The following is a 27,113-nucleotide window of genomic DNA, read 5'->3' as shown; positions in this document are numbered from 1 at the left end:
CACTGTGATTCTCAAGTGAGGAAAACTCTTTTCTGGGGGATGGAGCTAAATGGCCCTGACCTAGAAAAGCAGTGTGATTTCCAGTGGACACATAAGCCCTTCCTAAAGACCAGTCCCATCTCTGGCAGGAAGCAGGACCATTTGTCTGACTGGAGAGAGAGAGAATTCAGAGTTGAATTATTTACTTAAAAATTTCAATCGTTGGCAGAGCTAAACATTACTGGTATACATCTGTCTGAAATGTAAAAAAAAGTTGACCTTTATTTGAATATATCTCTTTCTGTTCTGAGAATTCACTTTAATGAGTATATCGAGAAAATAACTGAATTATGTTCAGGAGAAACACAGTGCATAAGAGCCTGAGTGACCCTGTCATTTCCTTGAAGATGTGTATTCTGAGCATTTATGTCTGTGTGACATGCTGGGTTTGTTCCACTCTGAATGGTGGCTTCCTCCTACCCCTTTACTGGGTTGAATGCCTCAGTCGAGCTCAGGCACAAAAGCTCTTTTAAGACACTTTCATCTTGACTTTCAGATTTATTTTCTTAATCTTTTCCACACAGGCCAATTCTCTCACTGTTTTCCCCCTTGAGTCCCTATGGGATCATCTCTTCTGCCTTTCCATCTGGTCCATCTCGGCTCCCCTTCACTCTTTGTTCTCTATTTTGCTATCTCAACCTTAGAAATATTTCTGTCTTCCAGCTTTTATTCAGTTAACAAGTAATTAAGTGCTAAGTATGAACCTGGACCTGTACATGCTAGGAGACACCAGTGGCTAAGACAGTCACTCCCTGCCCTCACGGAGGTTATAGTCTAGCAGGAAAGATGTATATTAAATGAATAATTGAAAAAAACAAAAGAAATTAGTGTTAAGTACCAGGAAAGAGACGTAGAGGTAGAATCAGTGATCTCTTTCTAAAGGGAGGGCTTTGGTCTGGGGAATCAGAGGGCTTCTTTAAAGAAGTCATGTTTCAGGCTTCCCTGGTGGTGTGGTGGTTAAGAATCTGCCTGCCAATGCAGGGGAAACGGGTTTGAGCCCTGGCCCTGGAAGATCCCACATGCCGCGGAGCAACTAAGCCCATGCTCCACAACTACTGAGCCTGTACTCTAGAGCTCGTGTGCCACAACTACTGAGCCCACGTGCCACAACTACCGAGCCCACGTGCCACAACTACTGAAGCCTGCGTGCCTAGAGCCCGTGCTCTGCAACAAGTGAAGCCCCTGCAATGAGAAGCCCGCGCACGGCAATGAAGAGTAGCCCCCGCTTGCCGCAACCAGAGAAAGCCCGTGCACAGCAACAAAGACCCAATGCCAAAAACAATAAACAAATTAAATAAATAAATAAATTATTTTTAAAAAGTCATCTGCAACTAAAGAAAGAAAGAAGTCGTGGGCTTCCCTGGTGGCGCAGTGGCTGTGAGTCCGCCTGCCGATGCAGGGGACACGGGTTCGTGCCCCGGTCCGGGAGGATGCCACATGCCGCGGAGCGGCTGGGCCCTGAGCCATGGCCACTGAGCCTGCACGTCCGGAGCCTGTGCTCCGCAACGGGAGAGGCCACAACAGTGAGAGACCCGCGTACCTCAGAAAAAAAAAAAAAAAAAAAGAAGTCGTGTTTTAGCTACGACTGAAGGAAGAACAAGTGGTTGGACAGATGGGAGAAGCACTTGGTCAAGGAGCAGCCCAAGCAGAGAGGACCAGTGAAGAAGGCCCTGAGCGGGGAGAAGCATGGCCTATTTAAGGAACTGAAAGAATGCCCTATTTCTTTTCTACAACTAAGACAGTTCCCACCTCTGTTGTCCTCTGGTAACGTGGGTTAGGGGACATCTTTTCCCTAGCAATTCCACGTTTAATTGCTACATGTCACATCTGCCTGCTCCAGGCAAGCCCCATCAGACTCCCAGTATATATTTTAAATTACCCAGGACTCTTGTTTACTAGAAATAAAGGAAACTGGTTTCTTCTCTCTGGGTCTCTTCTGAAGAGAGATAACGGCCTCTCTCATTAGAGGAGATGAGATAAACATTCTCTCATCTAGGAACTAATTAGGTGGTGGTGAATGGTTACATGTTATTGCTAGTAAGTAGGGTCTTTGTTCATGGTCTTGCATCCCTCTTGCTTCCTGCTAGGATGACACACAGTAAGATAAATATGGCTGCAGCTGGAGTGGACCCCAGCCATGAATGAAGCCTTGAGTTGTCAAGGAGACTGTGCAGACCCAGGGTCTGTAGAGGGCACCAGCTGAGTGTTATTGGTGAAAATACCAGAGTCTGGTGAGGACCCTGTAGATGTTCTCTATGGATCGAGCCTGCTGAGCCAAGAGAAAATCCCCTCAGATGTGGAGAAGAAAAAGCTGGGCCTCCCCACTCCTGGGACAACCTGATAACAGTGGATGTCAGTACTGATTGGCCTAAATTGCTCCTCTTCCAGGCTAAGTGGAGAGGCCTAATCTTTCTCATACTTTGAGAAACCCGAGAGCCAAGGGTATTCATTTCCTTACCTCTCACTGCCTGCCAACCCCATAAGCCTGACCTGAAGGAGAGCACAAAGCATTCAAGAACATCCAGTACCTTGAAGGAGGGTGACCAAGTTCGATAAAGCACAACAGGTGGCTCCCACAGAGGCAGATGTCATGGAGGAAACAGAAGATTAAAATAACAACAACAGTGGGCTTCCCCGGTGGTGCAGTGGTTAAGAATCCGCCTGCCAGTGCAGGGGACACGGTTCGATCCCTGGTCCAGGAAGATCCCACACGCCACAGAGCAGCTAAGCCCGTGTGTCACAACTACTGAGGCTGCGCTCCACAACAAGAGAAGCCACTGCAGTAAGAAGCCCACGCACTGCAATGAAGAGTAGCCCCCACTCGCCGCAACTAGAGAAAGCCCGTGCTCAGCAACGAAGACCCAACGCAGCCAAAAATAAATAAATACATAAACTTATTAAAAAATATAACAACAACAAAAATAAAACAGTAAATGGATAAAAGAAAATATTGCAAAGAAATGTTGGGAACAAATAAAGAATTTCAAAGGACAAAAACCGTGATATATAATATCTAAAGAAATTAATAAAATATAAAATGGACAGTGCTGAAAACCCAAGTAGGGATCAGGAAGAATTTAACAACAAAAAGGAAAGAACAGAAAATAAAGCTGAAAGGTAAGAGATATAGAGGAAAGATCAGAGGAAAGAAATATGTGACTAATTGTCTCTTTTCTGGAATATGAAATGGAATTATGAAAATGTAAAAATTGAAGAGATAATTGAAAATAAATGTCCCTGAACTGAAGAAAGACCTAAGTTTTCAGAGTGAAATGGCTTTACCAAGTTTTAAAAAGTCGCACACTAAGACAGTCATATGTAGATGAATTGTCTGAATCCCAAGAATAAAGAAAAGAGTCGAGACAGGAAGAATAGTTGATTTATAAAGAGAAGAGAATCAGACCGGCCTGGAAGTTAGTTGTAAAATTTGAAAGTGGAACAACATCTACCCATTACAGAGAAAAAAGAACAGGGAGCCAATATTCCAGGGCCCGGCTAAGACGTCATTCAGATTAAGTGCAAAAGGTACATTTCTTGGCCATGCAGTCTATACTTTCTGAAGAAATTACCCAAAATGAGCTAGAACAAAGATCTCAAAATGGAGAAAGCAAAGGATACAAATAAAGTGTTTTCCAAATAAAAATATATTTTTTTCCTGGTAGTAGGCCAGACTTCTCTTTGTTCTATTTTATTTGAGCTGCTCTTATACCAAACTGATTTAAGTTTTCTTACTGTAATGTAAACACTTTATTTCCATACATTAAGAACATAGTTTTGGATATCCTTTTAAGAGATTGAAATGATCTTAACACTAAAAAGAGCCCCTAATTAAGCCGGGCTTAAAGATTTTATGTGTGTGCATGCTTGCTCTACAAAAGAAAGTAATATTCCTGTCCAATGTTTCAAAATGGTATTCTTTTTTTTTTCTTCCCATAAATGCTTTTAATTCTGTGATGTGTAGTTTATGGGGCAAATTATTGGTCAAGAATAGACAACAGAGTGTTTTCTGTTCTTCATTCTTCTTCCTGTTCATTTATGTTTTTATTTCAAGTCTGTGTAAATCTCTTTTCACACACACACACACACAGAACCAAATCCTTTTCTCAATCCCTTTTCACACACACACACACACACACACACAGAACCAAATCCTTTTCTCAGTGCCATACTTAGACAAGCAAGAGTGGAACATCTCAGCCTGTTATGTAATACAGTTAGAAATGAATAGTAAAAACAGTATTTAAATGGTACTTAGCCACATGGAAATTTGAAATGTCTTTTCTTAAGTAGCATAAGGCCAAGGAAAACATTTGAAACACAATTTAATAGTGTCCAGAAAATAAAGAAAATGACTATAATTCTGTAAAAATCAGTACTTAGATGAAAATGATGAATGCTTATTAATATGCAAATAAAGAGAAGCATTTAAAATTTCCAAGCCAAAAATGATAAAGGTATGCAAATCATAAAAGGTAGATTGATCAACTAAATCTCTTTTAAACATATCTAAGTTACCCTATATACGTTTCAGTGAGTTTATATATGTATATGTGGGGGGTGGAGAAAGAGAGAAGAGAAAATGAGAACTGTTTTAACTTTTTGTTTTGAAATAATTTCAAACTTGTAAAAATAGTACAAAAATTCTTGTATATCCTTTATCCCAGATTTGCCATGTTTCAACATTTTGCCATAATTGCTTTACCTATCTATTATCCACCCATCCATCTATCCATCCAATATGCTATAGGATAGATAATATCTATATAATTTTCTGAGCTCTTTGATAAAAGCTTGCATGCATCTTACTTCTTTCCCTGTAGTATTTCACTATGTATTTCCTAAGAACAAGAATATTCTCTCACATAGCTAAAGTATGGTTATTAACTTCAGAAAATTTAACAGTGGGTACAATACTTTCGTCAGATGTCCCAATCCTGTCCTTCATGGCAATTTTTTTCCAATACGGGATCCAGTTCAGGATTGCTTATGTATAATTTCCTTTAATCTAGAACAGTTTCATCAACTTTTCTGTTTCTCATGCCATTGACATTTTTGAAGAATATAAGTCAGTTATTTTATAGAATGTCCCTCAATTTGGGTGTTTCATGTCTAGATCCAGGTTATATAGTTTGGACTGAAATTATACATAAGTGATAATGTGTCTTTCTCAGAATACATACCTGGAGATGCAAAGTGCCTCTTAACTCCTGTTTTGGTTCTGTCAGTTTTGTTCAAATGCATAAGATATTTTCCGATTTCTCCATTGTATAATTACCATTTTTTGGTAATAAATAATATGTGGCGAGATACTTTTGAGATTAGCTAGATACCCCTTTTCTCACCAAACTTCCCCCATCCCCTAAATTTAGCTTTCATTGATGATTCCTACCTGGATCAGTCTTCACTCTGATAGTTGCAAAATGGTGCTTTCTAACTCCATTTTCCCTCTGTTTATTGGTTAGCATTCTGTTATATAAGGAAGAGCTTTCCCTTCTCCTCTGTTAATTTATTATTGGTATGAACTCATGGTTTCTTATTTTATTCAGCAGGTTATAATTTTTACAGTTTTTATTTATTTTTTTCTTCATGCTCAAATAGCCCCAGATTTGGCCAGTGAAAACCTCCTTCGACTGGCTTCTATGTCTTCAAAGTGTCTATCTGTATTATTTTTGAGCACTTTCTTAATTTCTGGCACAAGATGGTTTTAAGCTCATCTTGTGTTTTTTGTATCCCTGCCCTGGAATTAGCCACTTTTCCAATGAGCCCTGCCTCCTTTTAGTGGGAAATGGTATTTAAAAACAATGAGGGACTTCCCTGGTGGGTAGTGGTTGAGAATCTGCCTGCTGATGCAGGGGACATGGGTTTAAGCCCTGGTGCGGGAAGATCCCACATGCTGCGGAGCAACTAAGCCCATGTGCCGCAACTATTGAGCCTGCGCTCTAGAGCCTGCGAGCCACAACTACTGAGCCTGCATGCCACAGCTGCTGAAGCCCACATGCCTAGAGCCCAAACTCTGCAATAAGAGAAGCCACCGCAATGAGAAACCCGCGAACCGCAATGAAGAGTAGCCCCCGCTCCCTTCAACTAGAGAAAGCCCGTGCTCAGCAACTAAGACCCAACAACAAAGACCCAGTGCAGCCAAAAATAAATACATAAATAAATTTATTAAAAAAATAAAAACAATGACTGGGGGAATTCCCTGGTGGTCCAGTGGTTAGGACTTCATACTTTCACTGCTGAGGGCTCAGGTTCAATGCCTGGTTGGGGAACTAAGATCCCACAAGCTATGCAGTGCAGCCAATAAATAAATGTACAATTTGATAAATTTTTAAAAATTAAAAATTAAAAAACATATAAGAACAATGACTGGAATGCCTTTGTAGCAGAGCTGGAAATGTGTGTGTGTGTGTGTGTGTGAGAGAAGGGTCCCTGTTCTATATTTTTGTCTCCCTTTTTTCCACGTCGAGAACCCTGGCTCCCAACATTAATATTATGTACTTATTTGCTCAATCTTAAAATATACACCAAAGAGTTTGAGTTACTAGACCCATATCACTCCAACGAACAATGTTCAAGGGTTTTTTTTTTTATATATTAAGGGTATATGGTCCAAGCATACTATTCAAATTACCTGGATTAATTCTTTTTCTTCTCCCTTCGATGAGTTTATTAATTTGAAAAGAACTGGGTTCATTTGTTTCTGTTACCATTCATTTTTAGTTTTTTTCCCTCTGCATCCTTTTTAAAAACATTTTTTGATGTGGAATTTTAACATGATTTCCAAGTCAAATTCATAAAAGAAGGAGCAGTTGACTCCCTCTCCTCTCCCTTCACCCTGTCTTCCTACCTCTTGTAGATAATCACTACATTTGTTTTTGGTCTATCCTTCCTATTTGTTTTTGCAAAAACATGAAGATACAATGTTTTTTCTCTCTCATTCAGGTAGAATGAAAAAACATTCAAAAAACAGAAAAACAGGATCATTTCCCCACTCTCTGTCCTGTGGAGACCCCTGACTCCCACTCCTCAGACCAAAAAGAGGGGCTTCTTCAGAAGCTCTTCATATTTGTACCTGGTGTACAGACCCAAGTTTCAGGTTTCAGGCTGTCCCTGATTCTAGGACAGGAGATATCAGAGAAAATAAAAAACAGGAAGCTCACTGCTGGTTTGGTGGTACTCAGAGTTCCTCGGTTGGACCGCTAGCTTATTCTTTTGAGTCCTCAGATAGCTTCTCTGTATTCCATCCAGGACTCTTGGTTGCATTCACTGGGAGAGACAGAATGAAGTCCTCCTACTCCACAGGACTTTCCATTAATCAGCTCATTTGTGAGCATTTTAGGTAGAAGATTATTTAGAGAAATGCTTCAAGCAAGCACAGAACAACCAGTAAAGAATGTGGACAAACTAGATTTTCTTCCCCCTGTTTCTTTGTCTGTTACCAAAAACTTTCCTCAAACCAGCCATCTAGTATGTTTTCCACATCTTGGTTGAAAAATTTAGACATTTGGACATGATTTCTTCAAAGTATAGATTTTAAGAGCAGTGTTTTCTTCTTAGTATATTAGTTTTTGAAGTGCTGTCTATTTTGACGTGTTATCGGACATTTTGAACAAATGAATGTAACTTATGGATCTGATAACTGTCATTTTGAGTAAAATTTGTAATAATTATTGAGCGATGCTCATTAACCATAGTTTTATCATAGGTGTTCCTTAAACGTCTTGTCTTTAATCAATTCTTCATTATAAGAATAACAAAACATATAAGAAAATAAAACCAACTTAAGTATTACTGTATAAGGCCAGCAATACTTATTATGACCAACTCCTGATCTTTTGCATCTGATCTATGCTGTCAGTCTCACATGCTTATTCAGGAGTCACATTACAAACAAGTGTATCCAAATGGCCAATGAAAAGGATTTCAACTTCATTAGTCAACAGAGAAATACAAAATCAAGCTATTGTGCAATACCACCGAAGAGTGAAAATGAAAACCATAGACAGTATCAATTGTTGACAAGAATATGGGATAACTGGAACTCTCATAGGCCTGGCAAGAGCCTTGAATTGGTAAAACCACTTTGGAAAACGATTCAGCAATATCTGCTAAAGCTAGTCCTGAATGTGAAGATCCTAGGACCAGCAATTCCATCCCTTGGTATATAACAAACGGAAATATGTACATATGCTTACCAAAAAGAAGGTACATGAGTGTTCAAAGTGGCCTATTTATATTAGCCCCAAACTGGAAACTACCCATATGCATATCAGCTGTAGAATAATTGAATGAATTGTGTATGGTGAGAATGGAATACTATACAGGCATGAGAATGAATGAAGTACAACTACTTGTAACAAAAGGAATCTCACAAACATGATGTTGAGCAAAAGAAGTTGATATCTTGACCTAGGTGTTGGTTTCCTGGGTGTATTCACACTGTGAAAATTCATCCAGCTGTACACGTAGCATTTGTGCATCTTCCTATATGTATACTTCAATAAAAAAGTATACTAAATAAATTAGATCTTGATTTTTTGTTTGTTTTATAAAGATCGACTTTTAGTGTATCTGTGTGTTACTGGCCCTTTACTGAACTCCTTAGATGGAATAGTTTTTCATAGTTAACAGTTTTGACTCTCTTGGTTGTTATAGGTAGATGATCTTTTCATCAGAAAACTAGAATGGGTGTAATCTTTAGGAGAACAAAGTTTTTAATGCCAAAAAACACATAGAATTGATTCTTAAACAGCCCAATTATCTTTAAAGGAAAAAAGTAAGGCCTGCTACATCCAGAGCCCATCTAAGAGGGTCTTCTGTCTCCCTTGTCCTTTCCATGGGCCATAAACCTCTGCAGTGGGAGAACCCAGATAGCACTAGAGCAGATTGCCTTTGTGTTGACCCTTTTAAGTGAGCGACCTCTCACATTATATTCGTAATAAATGCTGATGCAGGTGAATACTAGTCATATAACATAATTCTGTTTGTCCCTCCCCAACCCCTTCGTTTTGTTTTAGGGTTTTGTTGTTGTTTGTTTGTTTGTTTTTGTTTTTGCAGATCTGTTCACAGATGCTGCTGAAACTGAAAAAATGGCCAAAAGTTTGGAAGATTCTGAAGGAGTTTATTTTGTTCCATCTTTTAGTGGATTGCAGGTATTTTTTTTTAAGTTAATGGCAATTACAAACATTTCCCTCTTCGTACTCACACCTAATATTATGTATCTGAAAATGTGGGCACTGAACAGAACTGAGGTGAAAGGTACTTTCTAGGGCTGAGAAGTTGTGTTTTGACCTAGCATGAATTCCACGAGAGGGCAGGGCAAACTCTGCTGGCTTTTGCTCAGAACTCCATCTCTGTGAAAACTAAAAGTTAGCAGGTTTATTATAGAACTTTTACATAAGACCCATGGTTACTTTATCATGACCAAAAATAGCCATTTACCAGTGGGGGAAAATAGATCAGCATTCTTTAGTTAGAGGAGGTATACCATTGAGAATTAGAAAAATAATGTTAAGGTATATGTTATACCTTATTTTTTTCAGTTGTTTATAAGTTTCATTAATTTTTTTTTTTTTTTGGCTGCATCAGGTCTTCGTTGCTACGTGCAGGCTTTCTCTAGTTGCAGCGAGTGGGGACTACACTTTGTTGTGGTGCACGGGCTTCGCATTGCTGTGGCTTCTCTTGCTGCGGAGCATGGGCTCTAGGCGCGTGGGTTTCAGTAGTTGCAGCACGCAGGCTCAGTAGTTGCAGCACGTGGGCTCAGTAGTTGTGGTGTGTGGGCTCTAGGGTGTGCGGGCTTCAGTAGTTGTGGCGCATGGGCTCATTAGTTGTGGCGCACGGGCTTAGTTGCTCCACGGCATGTGGGATCTTCCCAGACCAGAGATCAAACCCGTGTCCCCTGCATTGGCAGGTGGATTCTTAACCACTGTGCCACCAGGCAAGTCCCTAACGTTTTAAAAAAACATCAGAATTTCTTTTGGTTAACTGTTATGATGTGGGATGTTGGTTACCTTGCCTAACTAAAAAGTGAACTCAGTAAAATACTTGATCTTGTAATATTTAACTTCATATTTAATTGAAAGATCTGTTGATACTACCTTTAATTTTAGCATAGTGTTACAAAGACTTTTAAAAACTGTTTTCAAGTATATTATTACAAACAAAATTCCTTTTTTGGGGGATAATTAGTCCTTTAATACTCCTCTAAATATTTTTTTCTTTCAAAAAATAAAATTTCCCTTTCTTCTAGTCCATCCATACTCAAGCAATCAGTTACAAAAAATCCAAAATTTAAAAGTTTGGATAATACAATGTAGAACCTGGTGAAAAGGAGTTAGACCAGGGTGGTTTTAAATCCCTAAAAATACCATATTTTCAAACTAGATTTTTTTTTTTAAATTTATTTTGCAGTACGTGGGCCTCTCACTGTTGTGGCCTCTTCTGCTGCGGAGCACAGGCTCCGGACGCTCAGGCTCAGCAGCCATGGCTCACGGGCCCAGGCGCTCCGCGGCATGTGGGATCTTCCCGGACTGAGGCACGAACCCGCGTCCCCTGCATCAGCAGGCGGACTCCCAACCACTGTGCCACCAGGGAAGCCCTCAAACTAGATTTTTAAATGAGCATTATTTTAATATCTGTAATAATTTCCTTCTATATACTTTATCACAAAGGACTAAAAGTTTATAAACTACATAAAGAGGTTGCATTGCATCCTCTTCAGAGTGATGTGAGGCACCTAAATAGCATCCATGATAGGACAGATAATGAAGAATATTTGTCTGATTGAGGTTTAAGGAGGAAGGTTGGATGAATAGTTGTCATCAGCAAAGGGAGGGTTTAATTAGGTTACTGTGGATTCTTCCCTTTTTGAAAAATGTGCTGGGGGACCTAGTTGTGACTCTGTCTTGGCAACTCTAACTTCTCCACCAGTTCATATGCCTGTAAAAATAATGTAAACTATGTGATTAAAAAACCCAAAGTATTGCTAAAGTCCAAAAGATTAGACAACACTATCACAGATGTGATTTTAATTTCATGTTGCTAACAAAATGTCCCTGTCCTGCCATGGTTGCAACCTGGCAATATGTTGAAGTGGGTGGGGTGGGGTAGGACCGCAGGCTCGTTATTTCCTGATGTAAAATGAAACTCTTAATTGGAAACCAAAAGTTAATTCAAACAACAATAGTGTGTTGATACTAAGCTGTTCAGAAAATAGTGGGGAGATCACCTGTAAGTTGCCAACGTCAACAACTGGAGAAAATGCGGGCTAGGAGAATGGAAGGAAGGAAGGGTCAAGTATCTGTGATCCTGCCTTTAACTTTAGAATATTGGTACAGCTGCGGGTAATGGGGGGCAGGATGTTGAAGGCTCCTAATAGCCTCAGGGGCGTCAGCTGAGAAAGGGGCATTGCAGGAACTTCGAGGACAGGGGGAGCTTGTGGGGCAGCCACTTCAGGGAATGGGCTGGAGCATGGGGCTGTACACAGAGTGGCATCAATTGGTGCAGCCATTGTGGCTTTGTCTAGGTTTGGGGAGGGGTGTGCTAGAGCAGAGCATCCCTCACAGGTATCGCAGGCAAGCATCAGTGGTCATCTACCTGACGTTAAAGTTACCGTGATGTTGGCCATACATAGTAGGATGGACAGGACCGTGAGTCAAGTGCCAGTCTTCAGTGGATGAGGAGTCATGCTCCAGTGAAGCTTCTTGGGTTTGCAAGAAACAGGCTTGCTTGAGCACCTCCCTCTCTTCCCCTGCCCGCCCAAGAGGAGCTGGCTGTTCACACACTCCTGAGCACCAGGATGGGAAAGGAGTTGGCAACTGGCGTAGCAGTCCTCAGTGTTCTTCTCTGTGGTTTCTGCCTCTCTGTGGCTCTGCTTTTCCCTTCTCCTTACCAGCTTTGCTCTGTACCCTTTCTTCCTCATAGCTTCTGTTTAACTGTCATTCTTTTCCTTATACTTTCTGCCTTTTCACAGTTTGGCTATAAACACAACAACCTTTTTGCATCTTGCGCATCCTTTTCGCTTCGGTTCCCTCTGAAGCGCTTCCTCGTTCAGATTCCAGGGGAGGGAATCTGATTGGGCCACCTTGTCTCTTCAAGCCTTGGACAGACTTGTGCTCACCCCCTGCAGCTGTGGTGGCAGCACTAGGACTAGGGCATGACACGTGGCTGCTTTAGACGAGGACTCAAGCAGTTGGCTGAGAACCCCTCCCCCTGTAATTCCCCCTCTGGTTCTGTGCGTGACTGGGACATCTGAGCCATGGAAAGGTAAAGGGATATAAAGCACGATATTGATGCAGACCTCAGCAAACACGGGGGAGGCGACGTGTCTGCTGACAGCAGATGCATGGTGGCTGACGGTGGTCATGGGAGGCTAGAACAGTCCTTCTGGTCCTTGTGTATGGAAGCCTGTGGACCTTCCACTGCATAGCTGCAGCTGAAGCCACTTGCCCAGCACAGAGCCAGGCTCGTTACAGCAGCCAACCACAAAATCAGTGGAAGGCATGTCTCAGAGTTGTTTAAGAGTTAGAGGAGTTTATTGACAACAGAAGGAAAAGTTGAAAAGGCATAGTAAAAGAGTTATGAAGAAAGTGAGTAATAGCGGGAAGGCTTTGAGTAAGAAACGACAATTAAAATACAAATTATAGTGGCAGCTAACCTGTGAATACTCGCTATGTCTCAGGCACTGTCCTAAATTCATTACACGTGTCGTCTCATTTAATCCTCAGTCACTCAACAAGGTAGCAGATACTCTTATCATCCCATTCTGAAGCTGAAGAAGCTGAGGTTTGGAGCTGTTCTATCACTTGGGCAGTGTCACACAGCTAGTGAGTGACAAAGCTGGCTTTAGGACTCCAGAGTCCAGGTTCTTAACCGCTCTGCTGTTTCCTGGGAGAGCATAAAATATTCTGACAACAGGAATACATAACTGGAGCCAGAGGAACTTACTTTTAGGGTCTAGGTTGACAAGGACAAGAGGCATGGTGGCCTTAACCATTGTGCAAGTCCCCAGTAGATTAGGCTGAGGTTCCAGTGGGGACAAGGGCCTGCTGAGGCAGGTAGTCTGTGCCCCGGGCAGGAGTCTGCTGGCTTTGCTTAGAGAGCCACACACAACTTTGCTGAGTTCTGCTGTTCTGGAAAGCTCACTTGATGGGCCTGGCAGTGATAGATTGGAGGTGTGGCTGGAGGCTGTCTGCCCTGGCAAGATGTGACCAGGCCCTTAAAAGTACCTTGCGAGTGTTTTTCCTACTTTATCATCCCAAAGAGAGACTCAGTTGGACTAACAAATGCAGGGACATTGTAACCTATTAAGAAATTTTTAGGTTTCTATGGAATTTATAACCCCTCAGGTTGGCCTATTACTAACGGTAAATTATGTTCCTAGCTATTTGTACAAAAGTGATTTCAGGCCAATTATACCAGGATTTTATGTGGTATATTGGAAGAAGTAATTTTTACGCAGAAAAAAACCATAGCAAGGGAATTCCCTGGCAGTCCAATGGTTAGGACTCAGCTCTTTCACTGCCGGGGCCCAGGCTCCATCCCTGGTCGGGACCTGAGATCCTGCAAGGCACACGGCACAGCCATAAAAAACACGAAAAACCCATCACATACTACTAGGGACTAATTGAACTGGCTGAGTCTGACCCATCTTTGTCATACAGTATTATATTACTTGGTATATAGACCAGCTTTACTCTATAACTTAGCTTTTACTGAGTGAATCACCAAAAGATGTTTTAATAAGTTTGAAAAATTCTCTTTCAAAATAAATTTGAACGATAAGATTACAAGGAGGAAAATCATGGCTATGATAAAGATAAGATGTAATATAGAATTTCTTCATTTAAGGCATTAGGAAAAGTATTATTTGTTCATGGATTCCACAAGTGCGTATTGATGCCCTGTGTGGGGCTAGGTGCAGTGCTAGGCCCTGGAGACACACCGTGAGCACATCAGATGAGTTTCCGCCTGTGATGCTAACAGAGTGTGTAGCACAGAAGATGGAGCTTCAACAATCACACAAATATATGTGATTATAAACCGGCACATGGTGTGATGGGAAGTTACAAGGTTCCATAAAAATGGATAGTGGGGAACCTGACCTAGTTTCTGGGATTCGAAGTTTTCCCAGAGGAAGCTGAGCCAAAATTTGGAAGGGGAGTAGGATTAACTAGGAGGAGGTGTGGTAGAAAGTTTTCCAGGTGAAGATGGTATGTCAAGCTCTGAAGCTAGAAGGTGCTTCTGGGGACCATCATTTCCTGACAACACTAGCCTGTCCCTCTGTCATGACCTTGCGTAGGTGTGTTGGGACTATTCTGTCTGTTTCCTTGTGAGGTGGCAAGGTCTGACAGGGATCTTTGTGTTTCATCTTTGTGTCCCAGAATCGTCTTGCATTTCTGGCTACACAAAGATGAATACAAACTTCATCTGATGAATACATAATTCCAGCTCAAGATTATGCCTTTTAAAGGCAGATGTTAGGCAGGGTCATTTCTTTTCTTTTCTTTTCTTTTAAATCTACAGCTCTATGTTCTCTTTTTTAATATAAACATTTATTTATTTGTTTGTTTATTTATGTATTTATTTATTTATGGTTGCATTGGGTCTTCATTGCTGCGCATGGGCTTTCTCTAGTTGTGGCGAGCGGGGGCTTCTCTTGTTGCAGAACACGGGCTCTAGGTGTGCGGGCTTCAGTAGTCGTGGTACGCGGGCTTCAGTAGTTGTGGCTTGCGGGCTCTAGAGCACAGGCTCAGTAGTTGTGGTGCATGGGCTTAGTTGCTCCGCGGCACGTGGGATCTTCCCGGACCAGGGCTCGAGCCTGTGTCCCCTGCATCGGCAGGCAGATTCTTTAGTGTTATTGCCTAATATCATAAATGGCCCAGCCTAGGACTTCCCTGGTGGCACAGTGGTTAAGAATCCGCCTGCCAATGCAGGTGACACGGGTTTGATCCCTGGTCTGGGAAGATCCCACATGCCGCGGAGCAACTAAGCCCGTGCACCACAACTACTGAACCTGCGCTCTAGAGCCCGCAAGCCACAACTACTGAAGCCCGCACACCTAGAGCCCGTGCTCTGCAACAAGAGAAGCCTCTGAAATAAGAAGCCCGTGCACCACGAGGAAGAGTAGCCCCCCGCTCGCCGCAACTAGAGAAAGCCCGTGCGCAGCAAAGATGACCCAATGCAGCCAAAAATAAATAAATAAAATATATAAATTAAAAGAAAAAAACACTATTTAAGCTAAGAAATAGAGTTTACTTTGAAAGTCTGACAACATATTGGGTGTAAGTTATGACACTGGAAAACACATTTTTTTGCGTTGTAGTTTTTTTATCTTAAGTCTAACTTAATATCCTCAAAAAACCACTCTACATAGTAAACAATTTCAGTGTAAACACTTCACAGTTGGAGAAAAGGGGAAATACTGGCATTGCTTTTCATTTTCCTCATATATCAAGCTAAGCATTTCATAATCTATTACTCTGGGCTTCAGTCCCTTTTCTTGGTACAGGTGCAAACAGAAGATCCAGCCCATAGGTCTAATATCTGTGACTCATCCTTGCTTAAGTCCTATCAAAAGGTTATTTGAATAGTTAACCTCATTTTGGGGCTATCATTTATGTTAAAACTATTTATCTCTAAATGAGCATTCTTTTTTTTCTAACATGGCTATGTTTTTATTGTATAATATACCTTCAAGTCTATAGATATAATTTAGAGCAGTAATAATATATTCTTACTGTCTTTTACTTCAGGCTCCATTAAATGACCCCTGTGCATGTGCCTCTTTTATGGGTTTGAAGTCTTCCACCAATAAATACCACCTTGTACGAGCAATATTGGAGTCAATAGCTTTCAGGTACCAGAACCTGCCCGAAACTCCCCCCTCCCCATACAGTATTGCTATTTCCTTTTATTAATTTCTACTAAACTATATTTTAAAATTTCTTAATTTTAACTGTTTATACCTTTAGTTTAATTCATACTGTGTATGATATAATCTATTCTTATTACTAATTTTTTTGCATCTCTTTTTTTTCACATTTAATAGTACCAGTACCACTTAGATTTGATATCTGAAAATTGAATGATTTTTAAAATATCCAATTTATTAAGCATAAAAGATTCAAAATTTGGACTTTCAAAGTCTTTTATTTCCTTATTCATGAAGGAGAATTCTAACTAATAATGCTTCTGTCATACTCAAAGATTGACTCATCAAAATTATTCTTTATGTACATTTCCTTTGCTCTTTTTGTCACGGGGCAGGTGTAGCTCATTAAAATTAAGAACGCAGCTGTCATGAATGGAACAAATAGAACATTTGTAATGTTTAAAATAACATTTTCTCTGATTACAGAATCATTTTTATATTTGATTTCTATTAGATGCTATTTATGGTGTGTCATCCATACCTATTAAATGGATGCTTGCTTTAAATTTTTATTTGCAGGAAGGGTAATAGATTAAATTTAGTTCTGAAATAAAAATTATGTTCTTTTGCATCACAGTGAAAAACAGAAGGCCCTGAACCTCTTGTTTACTTGACCATCTGTTATTGACATCCAGTTTAGTCTAATATATTTCTTTAGTGTTTTCTTTTGCATATTTTATAAATATCATGTAAATAAAACCACAGTTATTATTCTAGATTGGAAAAAAACAGAGAATTATTATGATATGAACTGCCTCTAAATAGTTTCCTTGTTTTTTTAACTAGAAACAAACAGTTATATGAGGTGATGCAGAAAGAGATCCACATTCCTGTAAGAAAAATCCGGTAGGTAAACTTTGTTTCTAATAGATTTAATTAGAAATTAGAAGTTAAGTGGTAGCGGCTGTTGGCATTTTCATGATTATGATTATTCAGGATTTCAAAAAGAACTTATGCTTACCTTCTCTGCAACAAAATTCTTGGTCATAGGAATTTGGAGAAGAAGGAAAGCTAATTTTGGATTTAAGGAGAATATAACCCAATATGGAATCTGAGAGGATCTTAGCACCCATATGTGTATTGTAAGAATCTTTAAACTTTAAAAATAAAATCAAGGATCTAAAAAAAAAATGTGTGGCTTTTTAAAAAAGAATTAATAATGTATTTATGCTTTTGTTACAGTAATTTATCTCCAATATCTTTCTCCCCACAGAGCAGATGGAGGAGTTTGTAAGAACAGTTTTGTCATGCAGATGACTTCAGACCTGATTAACGAGATGATAGACAGACCTGTCCACATTGATATGTCCTGCGTAGGTGCAGCTTCTCTAGCTGGCCTTGCTGTTGGTATGTGTGGGTTTTATTAAAACGAGAGCTGTCTTGCAAAACCATTTCTTACAGATAGGACTTCTCCTCCCAAATCACAAAATTATAGATCGAGAGGGTCTGGAAAGCCTTGGTGTCCATTAGACCCCATACACATATGCACATCACTCACAAAGTGCTCCCGTGATCTCTTCTGTGGGTGGGCCTGGTTGCACCTCTTCCCTCCTTGGTGCTCTCCTTCAGTCAGAAGAATGAGGCCAGGAAAGCGAATTCTCAACTGCTCTGGTCTTTAGCAAGGGAATGTCTCTGGGTAAACTTCCTGATTAGATAAGCTTGTCTTTGGCATTAGAAACCACTCCACTCTTTCATTTAGTGAACATTTGTTGAGCACCTGCTTCATGACAGTCGCTGCTGGGAATAATAGAGTTTAAATGATAGAGTCCCTGCTATGGGAGCCTCCAGTGGGAGCAGTCAAGCAAGTCAACCCATTATTATTCTTGTGTGATAAGCCCAGCGAACAGCCACAGTATCAAGCAATTGGTGTAGGCTTACCCAGAGGTGACAACATATAGCTCAATTTTGAAGGGGTTAGCAGACAACCAGGTGAGGAGAGAATAAAGGTGAGTGGTCCAGTAGAGAAGGCAGCTCGTGCAAAGGTACTGGTCCATTATGGTGCTGATAGGATGAGAGCAAGAGGGGAGGCTGGAGAGGTACATAGAGGTCCAGTTGTGGTGGCCTCTTCCTATAGAGGAGATTGGACTTGATCTTGAATGCATCGGAGAGCCACTGAACAATTTTAAGCAGAAGGACATGGTTAGATCTACATTTGAACACATCACTTTGGCAATTGGTGTTTTCACTAATTAGCTGGGAGGAGTAAAGAACAGAAATGGGGAGGCCAGGGCCTCCCTGGTGGCGCAGTGGTTGAGAGTCCGCCTGCCGATGCAGGGGATACGGGTTCGTGCCCCGGTCTGGGAGGATCCCATATGCCGCGGAGCGGCTGGGCCCGTGAGCCATGGCCGCTGGGCCTGCGCATCCGGAGCCTGTGCTCCGCAACGGGAGAGGCCACAACAGTGAGAGGCCCGCATACCGCAAAAAGAAAAAAAAAAAAAAAAAAAAAAAAGAAATGGGGAGGCCAATTAGAGGGCCCTTTAGGAGCAGGATGATGCTTGGGACACTGGGAGTGTTTTCCTGTGTTCCTATATGGAAGGGAGGAGTGTTTGTACAAAACAGGATATCTTACACTTAAAAGTTTAGGCTATTATTTAGCAATTAAAGTTATGGACCCAAAAAGCATCAAATCTTGGTAAGTTCACCTTACACTTTATTCTACTAAAAATATGTTAACTTTGAATAAAATTGAAACAATCACTTTCATTTGTTCATTGATTGGTGTTTGATTAATTCAAGTTGAAGAAAATAACTTCCCCTTAAATAGTCATTCCCGTTTACAAATTTAAGTTACTTTGTATATTTCAACTCTTAAGTATAATATAGCTGATGTTATTTTTAATAATTTCACATGACTAATTGAGCAAACTTAGAACTATAACAAGGAAATTTCTCCAGTACTTAAACAACTCTTGAAAAATGAATAAATTAAGCTTATCATTACAGTAAGCCAAATGCTCATAAGCATTCCAATATTGTTTATAAAGTTAATCAAATTGCTACACTTACCACCTTATAAAGCTAAATATGTCAAATTCTCTTGAACATTTAATACACTTTAAATAACAAACACATGCAAGTTATTCTTACATATAACATAGTGGCTTGAGTTGTATCTACTTCATTTTATCTGTATTTAATTTCAAAACTTTTCAATACAAAGATACTTCACTAACTACAGGGAACAGTTTTACCTTCTCAGAGAATCTGAAATTTCTGGTTGGATTACTTCTCTCTCAGAAATATGAGACATGGGACTTCCCTGGTGGCGCAGTGGTTGAGAGTCCGCCTGCCGATGCAGGGGACGCGGGTTCGTGCCCCGGTCTGGGAAGATCCCACATGCCATGGAGCGGCTGGGCCTGTGAGCCATGGCCGCTGAGCCTGCGCGTCTGGAGCCTGTGCTCCGCAACGGGAGAGGCCACAACAGTGAGAGGCCCGCGTACCGCAAAAAAAAAAAAAAAAAAAATGAAATATGAGACATGAAGGCTACGCAAATTCTCTGTATTTTCAAAATTCACCCAGAAACTGGGTCTGTTCAATACACATTTAATAAAGTGACTTTTAAGAGTATGTATGCCATTAAGTGTAAATAATAAATTCTGGAAATAAGAATTTTAAGAACATACTTATTTTCATGAATAGATTTATCTAATTGTAGTATACTAATAAAGATTATTTTTAGTCTTTTAATAACCTCCATAAAATAATTAATATCTTTAAATACAGGCAGTCTAAAACACTGACTTTGTAAATAGAATGTGGCCTGATGGAAAATTTTAGAAGTAAGAATTTTATGTGTCAGCTTTATTGGTAAGAGAAAAATATACTTCTTGAAGACTTGTCAACTATGTTAATACTTCAGAGTAAGTGAGATGTACCAAGTTTATTAACAAGGGATCGCTACCATTTCAGACTACGTATGATTGTAGTTATAATATGTTTTCTTGTTGCTTTTTATTATAAATCACATGATCCTCTTTGTAAAGAACAATATATGCCAGAACTATAAGATTATCTTGAACTGGAATTTAAAAGCCTTGTATGAAATCCAATAGTTTGAAAAAGAAACTGTTTTTTATATTAATCCCCAACTTTGAATTTTATGCATATCCTGAGGAGTTGCCTCTTACCTCAAGGTATATGACAAAAATCTTAACTTGGGGGATTCCCTGGCAGTCCAGTGATTAGGACTCTGTGCTTTCCCTGCTGTGGGACCGGGTTCGTTCCTTGGTCGGGTAACTAATATACTGCACAATTTGCAGAGTGTCGCCAAAAAAAAAAGAAAAACCTTAATTTATCATTGTTTTGCTTTGGTTTTTTAAATAAATAAATAAATAAATAAATTTATTTATTGGCTGCATTGGGTCTTCGTTGCTGCACACTGGCTTTCTCTAGTTGCGGTGAGCGGGGGCTACTCTTCATTGTGGTGTGCGTGCTTTTCATTGCGGTGGCTTCTCTTGTTGTGGAGCGTGGGCTCTAGGCATGTGGGCTTCACTAGTTGTGGCATGTGGGCTCAGTAGTTGTGGCTCACAGGCTTAGTTGCTCCACGACATGTGGGATCTTCCTGGACCAGAGCTCGAACCCGTGTCACCTGCATTGGCAGGCGGACTCTTAACCACTGCACCACCAGGGAAGCCCTATCATTGTTTTTTTAAATTGTATGAAAAGAAAGTATATTATTTCTTTCTTTTTTTTTTTTTTTTTTTGCCATACGCGGGCCTCTCCCGTTACGGAGCATAGGTTCCGGACGCACAGGCTCAGCGGCCATGGCTCACGGGCCTAGCCACTCCGCGGCATGTGGGATCTTCCCAGACCGGGGCACGAACCCGTGTCCCCTGCATCGGCAGGCGGACTACTCAACCACTGTGCCACCAGGGAAGCCCCCATTATTTTATTTTATTTTATTTTATTTTTTTAGATGTTGCGGGTAGGAGTTTATTAATTTATTTATTTTTGCTGTGTTGCGTCTTCGTTTCTGTGCGAGGGCTTTCTCTAGTTGTGGCAAGCGGTGGCCACTCTTCACCGCGGTGTGCGGGCCTCTCACTATCGCGGCCTCTCTTGTTGCGGAGCACAGGCTCCAGACGCGCAGGCTCAGTAGTTGTGGCTCACGGGTTGCTCCGCGGCATGTAGGATCCTCCCAGACCAGGGCTCGAACCCATGTTCCCTGCATTAGCAGGCAGATTCTCAACCTCTGTGCCACTAGGGAAGCCCCTACTATTTCTTACTTGGGTTTTTTTTTTTTTTTTTTTTTTCTTAAGAGCTAGTCATGAAATTAAATGATGGCAGGATGTGGTTGCTCTAGAAATGATTTGGTGCTCTTCCACACAGAAATAAAGCTGCTAGTTAGAAACCAAAAGATTTTAAAATCCTGATGTATTTATTCCCAGGGATAGTCAATCTAACCAAGCTCAGAGCAACAAAATGTTTTGAATTGTGTTTTAAAGTAATAACTGTTCACCTGTGCACCAGTTCACATAGGTTTGTGGATAAACTTTATGGACTTATTATTTGCCTTAAAACTTGAGAGTAATTTTTTTCATCTATAGGGTTTTGGACTGACAAGGAGGAACTAAAGAAACTGAGGCAAAGTGAAATAGTTTTCAAGCCACAGAAGAAATGGCAAGAATATGAAAAGAATATGGGAAACTGGGTCAAAGCAGTGAAACGCTCCATGAACTGGTATAACAAGACATAGCACTAACGGAATGACTGAAACCACGCATGGCTGGTTGCTGTGATGTGCAGATGAGACAAAGCTCAGGGACAACAATGCGACCATGAATGAGAGAAGACTGGAGCTGAGCTCTGCAACCCGAGAGAAAAAGCACTGCTGTTTTGAAAACAAAACAAAACCCCTCACTGAAAAAATTCTAAACCTTGGTAAGATTGTAAGGCAACAATACCTCAGAACTTTTAAATCTTCTGTTTTGTAGCAAATTCCAAAGGACACTAGCCATTTCCAACCATGTTTTGACAGTCACGGGTCCTCCTCCTGTTTGTACTGGGCCAATATGAACATAATTGTTTACTATCTGAGTTAATAGTCCCGGGCAAAATTGTTTACTAACTGAGTTAATAGTTCCGGGTCAAGCAGTGTTCGTGTTTTGTTCCAAAATGATGTGAAAAGTGTTCCCTTAATTCTTTAAAATGAAGTGGGCTATTTGAAGTCCATATAGCTAAAAAGAAAGAATAACCAAGAAAATGTGGAATTTTGAAACATTAATATTTTTTATTTAAAGCCATAATCGTTCAGTGTTATATCCAAATATGAGCTCAATATGTCGCTCTTAGATAGGCTCATTTGGTAGTCAATTCTTTCCTTTATTGGGTTTAAAGACACTGCCTTAATTTTTCCTTGTTTAACCAAAATCTGAGCTTTCTTTATATATTGAAAAACACTGAAAAAAATCATTTTAGTTAATAAAACCAAAAAGGGTATTGATTCATAAGGAATAGGAGAATACTTTCCTTCTCAGATAGCATTTCTTTCAAAAATTTCTGGGTAAAGTATAAAATCTCACTTTTTACAAAATACACATAGTAAATATAAATCTTGCCTTTCTTCTCCTCTTCTCTATCCTTCTTACTTGTTGAGATGCTGGTGTAAACGTCTTTTGTTTTCATTAAGTGCCTAGTTGACAGAGCTTAATTTGAAGAAAGTGCCCTAATTTATTGCTGACTTAAGAATTGCCTTCATTGGGGTATTTTGCTTGTCCAGGTATCTTTCTTATTTTTGTCCAATCTACTCATCTCTCTGAGATTTGTGCAGTGAGGTAGCTGTCAGAGGGGACGGGATTGTAGTCATGCTAGTGACTGCCCCTCAGCCACTGAGCCAGAGATCCACAGAGAGGAACAGCAAGAGTCCTACATTTTCAAACTCACTTGATAGAAACAAGGTAGAGTAAGGTAGGAGGTAAGAGTTGCGAGTAGCTTCAGGCCCGATGTAAAATTGTCCTAAGGCAAGTTGACCACCTTCCAACATGTTCTCATGTTATTTGCCCCTCCCTGTTTTTGGGCTAGGTTCCTTTTAGATTTGCAGCAATAATGTATTTATTTCCCTCTTGGTCAGGCTTTATCATATCACATAAAGTCCTACTGTTATAGAGCTCACTGTTAAATAATAATGTAATTAAAGAAGTGACTGTTATAGGGAAGTTTGCTGTCACTATCATGTATGTCCATTTCAGAGACAGGTAATAGATACTAGACTTGGAAATATTTTTGTTAAGTCAAGGTGTTTTGTTTACTGTAATAAGTCAGATCCCCTTATGTAGATAATTTCTTACTCTTCATTCTTTCTGTTTTTCACATCCTTTTTTACAAAGCTTAGTGGCCAATTAAAAGCTTTCTTATCAAAGTCATATGAAAGCCATTCTGTTTTACTATTTCTTATAGAGTCTGCTTCTCAGTGGGTATGATGTCCATAGGAAATAGTTGTCTTTTTGTATTAGGATGTACTGAATTGTGATATTCTTAATACCTAAACATTTGTTAGTTCATTCATTTTCCACATTGTTCTTTCTCATCATGAAACCACAAAATAAAGGAGAAATATCTTTTAGATAATGTGGAAAAATAACTTTGAATATCTTTCTACTGGAATTGAGCATCTCCTCAAAAATCAGTGGCTAATTTTTTCTTCCATTAGTTTAGGAGTTAATCTTCTATTTTTAATACGTCTGGCCTTTTTTTTAGTAACACAGTTTACTAAATCTTTTGTCAGATTTGACCTAAATCAGAAACATGACCACATTTGCTTTTGTGGTTGTAGAAAGTGTTGATTATTAGAATCAACTGAGCAAAAAATTGTCCTTTCAAGTTTATTTTTTATAGGTGTGCTAATAATTGAAGTTAAAAAAATTTCTATGCTAATATTTCTCAGCATGTTTTATTTCCTCACTATGGGTCTATCAGATAATTTTAGGAGATCTGTAGCTCTCTTATCAAGGAGGAGAATCTTCCTGTACAATCCTTCCTAACGGGGTACTAAATGCTTTTATACTATAGACTTACTGATTTTTAAACTTTTTTTATATCCAACCATGACATGGTTTCTCAACCTCAGCATCATTGACATTTGAGGACAGATAGTTCTTTGTTTTGGGGTGCTATGTATCATAGGATGTTTACCAGATCCTTGACCTTTACCCACTAGCATCCATCTACTTAATGATGGCAAAATGTCTCCAAACATTGCTAAATGTCCCCTGGGAGACAAAATCACCCCCCAAGTTGAGAACCAGTGATGTAGACTGTTGGAAGAAAATTGAAGACTCAGTGAATGTGGAGTGTCTGTCGTACTCCTTTTCTCTCTGCTTCATTTTTACCTTAGGAAATGGTTGTTAGCAAAAAGAAGTAGTAGTATCTTAAAATAAATAGCGTTTCTGCTTTGCTGGTTAATGAGGTGGGGAAAAAATGTCCTGCTGTAATTGTCTTCTGCTGTTTTTATCCACCTACCCTCACCCCCATGTCTGCATTCTCTGTGGTCTTAATGAGTGAGTTTATGACTTCAGCCTGGGATTAATGTAGTCTCCAGATCATCTTTGGTTTGATCTGCCTTTTTGTTTCCTTTTCGTCTCTGAACAAAGGAGATGATCACTCTTTTATCTGCCTCTGCGCAAGCCTCCACCAAACTAGAAGTTCCCTGAAAGCAGAAAACATGTCTGCGTCCACAGAACTTAACTCCGTGCCTTCATATTTGTGGGATGAATTTTTACTGTGGGTTTGTAAGTGCAACTTGTTTTGCATATATATTTTGTCCTTGATGTTACACGTGTTTATTGATAGGGAACAGCTTCTATTTGTTACAGTAAAATATGTTTTGTTGGATTAAGAAGGACTACTTTGTTATGAGAACTAGAATCCTCATACGGTTTATTTTTAAAGTCTTTGTATGTTTATATATTTGCATATCTATTTGTGTAGAGATACACATCCATAAATACACATATGAACTTTCGAAGGTACAACTGAAGCCTTTCTCTTCACAGGTTTTGTGTATTTGACTGCAGATGACTAACAGATTGAATCTTAGGAACGCCAAACACTCTCACGTTAGAGGGAAGAAACTTCAGAAATAGCCCCTTTTGCAAGGCACTTATACTGAGGACCAGTCTTTAATTAAAAAAATAATCTAGCCCAGGAGTTTGGCAGTAATTTTTAAATTCTTTGAGGTGAGACATAGCTGGACCCTGGGGCTCCTCAACTTTAAGTGATTCTAATCATCCCAGAGATAGCCTAGAAGGCTTTAGTCTATCCCAGAGGATTCTGAATCCCTTTGGGAAATTTATATCATGTTTCTCAATTAAAATTAAAAGCCCAAAACACACCCTGGATCTATCTGGTCCCAGAGTCCTCACCTTGCATACTCAAATCCAGGTCATCTGGTTCAAACCAGCCTAAAGGGGTAACTCCAAAGACGTCAAATAGGCCATCAAGAATCACATTGTTTTTTAAAGTTTTGGATCCTCATAGCTGTAAGTACTTTGGCACCAGCATCTACTGTGAGTCACTGGTTGTTTTGTCACCATATTCCCATGGGACCTTTGCCCCTAGAAGGATGCAGGAATGATCATGGGAATGGGAATGATAGAGGCAGGAACCTGCAGAATCAGATGTTTTGGAAATTCTCTGTTATTCTATTTCCATTGTCTTTCCCCCCACTTTACATTACATTTGGTTTATTGAAATAAAATGGATGTGTCTGTATAGATACCTATATTATGTAGAAAATAAATGATAAGGTTTCCAGTTTAAATGAGCCATATCTTTACAAGAAACTGCCAAACTGTTTTCCAGAATAGCTGTACCATTTTACATTCCCACCAGCAATGTATGAGTGATCCACTTTCTCCACGTTGTCACCAGCATTTGATGTTGTCACCATTTTTTACGTTAGTCCACTGTGATAAGTGTGTGGTTTTCTCATTGTGGATTGAATTTGCATTTCCCTAATTAATAATGATGTTGAACATCTTTTCATGTGCTCTTTTGTGATCTGTTTATCCTCTAGTGAAATGTCTGTCCATATCTTTTGTCCATTTGCTAATTGGGTTGTTTGCTAAAGGAGCCATATCCTTAAAGGAATATCCTTTTTAAAAATTTAAAAAAAAAATCAGTCCAGTGACTTAAGAAGTCATTAAGTAGCATTTTCAAATCCTTCTGGGCAAAATGTATATAGCATTTGAACATGACTTTGTAATGTACTGAGCAGAAGAGCTCTTGTATTTCTTACACACTTATTATGTAGTGTGGTACTAACACTGTATAATAGCAAAAAAGTTTCAAAGACACCTTTACTTAGAATATTAAGTAAAGTGTACCAATACATGTTTTGTACATAGGTATCATAATCCTAAAAATATTTTTTATTTAAAATAAGCTGATTTGTGTAAATATGTCAGAACGATTTTGTGGAAAATTAATTCAAAATTTTCCTATTTGTGCAAGACAGTTAATATAGATTCCAATTTGTATGCATCGGTAAATTTATACTTTTATTTCTCTCATGTTCTTTATGAATTTCATAGTTTTATTAAATGGTCATTGAGAACGTCATAAATCATTGTTAAAATCTATAGATAAAATCAAGGATGCAGAATAAAAGGAATCTTTTTCATGTGTATGGGAATTTTCCCATTACCTTTTTGTCTACTTTAACTTTTGGATTTATTTTTAAATTTTACCTGGAAATTCTTATTTAATACCATTTCCTGTTTTGGTTTCTGCACATTAAGAATGTCACAGAGAAATAAGCATATGTTAACTTCGGTTGTAACTCAAGATAAATTTGGGCTTGTGTTTCCCTTTTAACTGGAAGAAGAAAAAAATGAGGCTTAATATGGTTAGAGAAGAAAGGTTTTCTGTAACCCTGCCTCTTTAGATCCTGTTTAGGCTTATTCTATATTCTGCATTCTTGCACAGAGGAAATTACTAGAGATGAGAGTTAATTCTTTGTAGTGGAAAAAAGATGATACAATCTATTGTGAAAATATACTGTATATTTAAATGTTTAGAAAAATTTTAAATAACTGGAGGAAACATACTTTCAAATGCTAATGTGACGGAATTAACCTAGCAGCTGTTAAAATCCATTATGAAAATTATCATTAAAATTATTTGGGAAATTATAACGAAACAGCGAGTG

The 27,113-nt window shown here is 39.4% G+C and overlaps 1 protein-coding gene across 3 annotated transcripts in view; it reads left to right on the top strand.

The window, feature by feature from the left end:
* The window catches only part of GK5 (glycerol kinase 5), an 85,779-nt gene that overhangs the window by 58,415 nt on the left and 251 nt on the right, over window positions 1–27,113 (top strand). The window contains exons 12-16 of one of the 3 annotated variants that reach the window (XR_014294335.1): window positions 9,097–9,191; window positions 15,792–15,895; window positions 16,757–16,816; window positions 17,184–18,193; window positions 18,431–19,562. Coding sequence is in view for 2 of the 3 variants with exons in the window: in XM_082624398.1 (XP_082480524.1) it covers window positions 9,097–9,191; window positions 15,792–15,895; window positions 16,757–16,816; window positions 17,184–17,317; window positions 21,514–21,662 (542 nt within the window). In the remaining variant the exon portion in view is untranslated. Of the gene's footprint in view, window positions 1–9,096; window positions 9,192–15,791; window positions 15,896–16,756; window positions 16,817–17,183; window positions 18,194–18,430; window positions 19,563–21,513; window positions 27,105–27,113 lie in introns of those variants that run through there. The other 2 variants (XM_082624398.1, XM_082624399.1) reach the window with 2 other exon arrangements.

Source organism: Mesoplodon mirus (assembly GCF_964341445.2).
Source record: "Mesoplodon mirus genome assembly, chromosome: 6".
Classification (NCBI taxonomy): domain Eukaryota; kingdom Metazoa; phylum Chordata; class Mammalia; order Artiodactyla; family Ziphiidae; genus Mesoplodon; species Mesoplodon mirus.
This window is presented reverse-complemented; position numbering and strand designations above follow the sequence as displayed.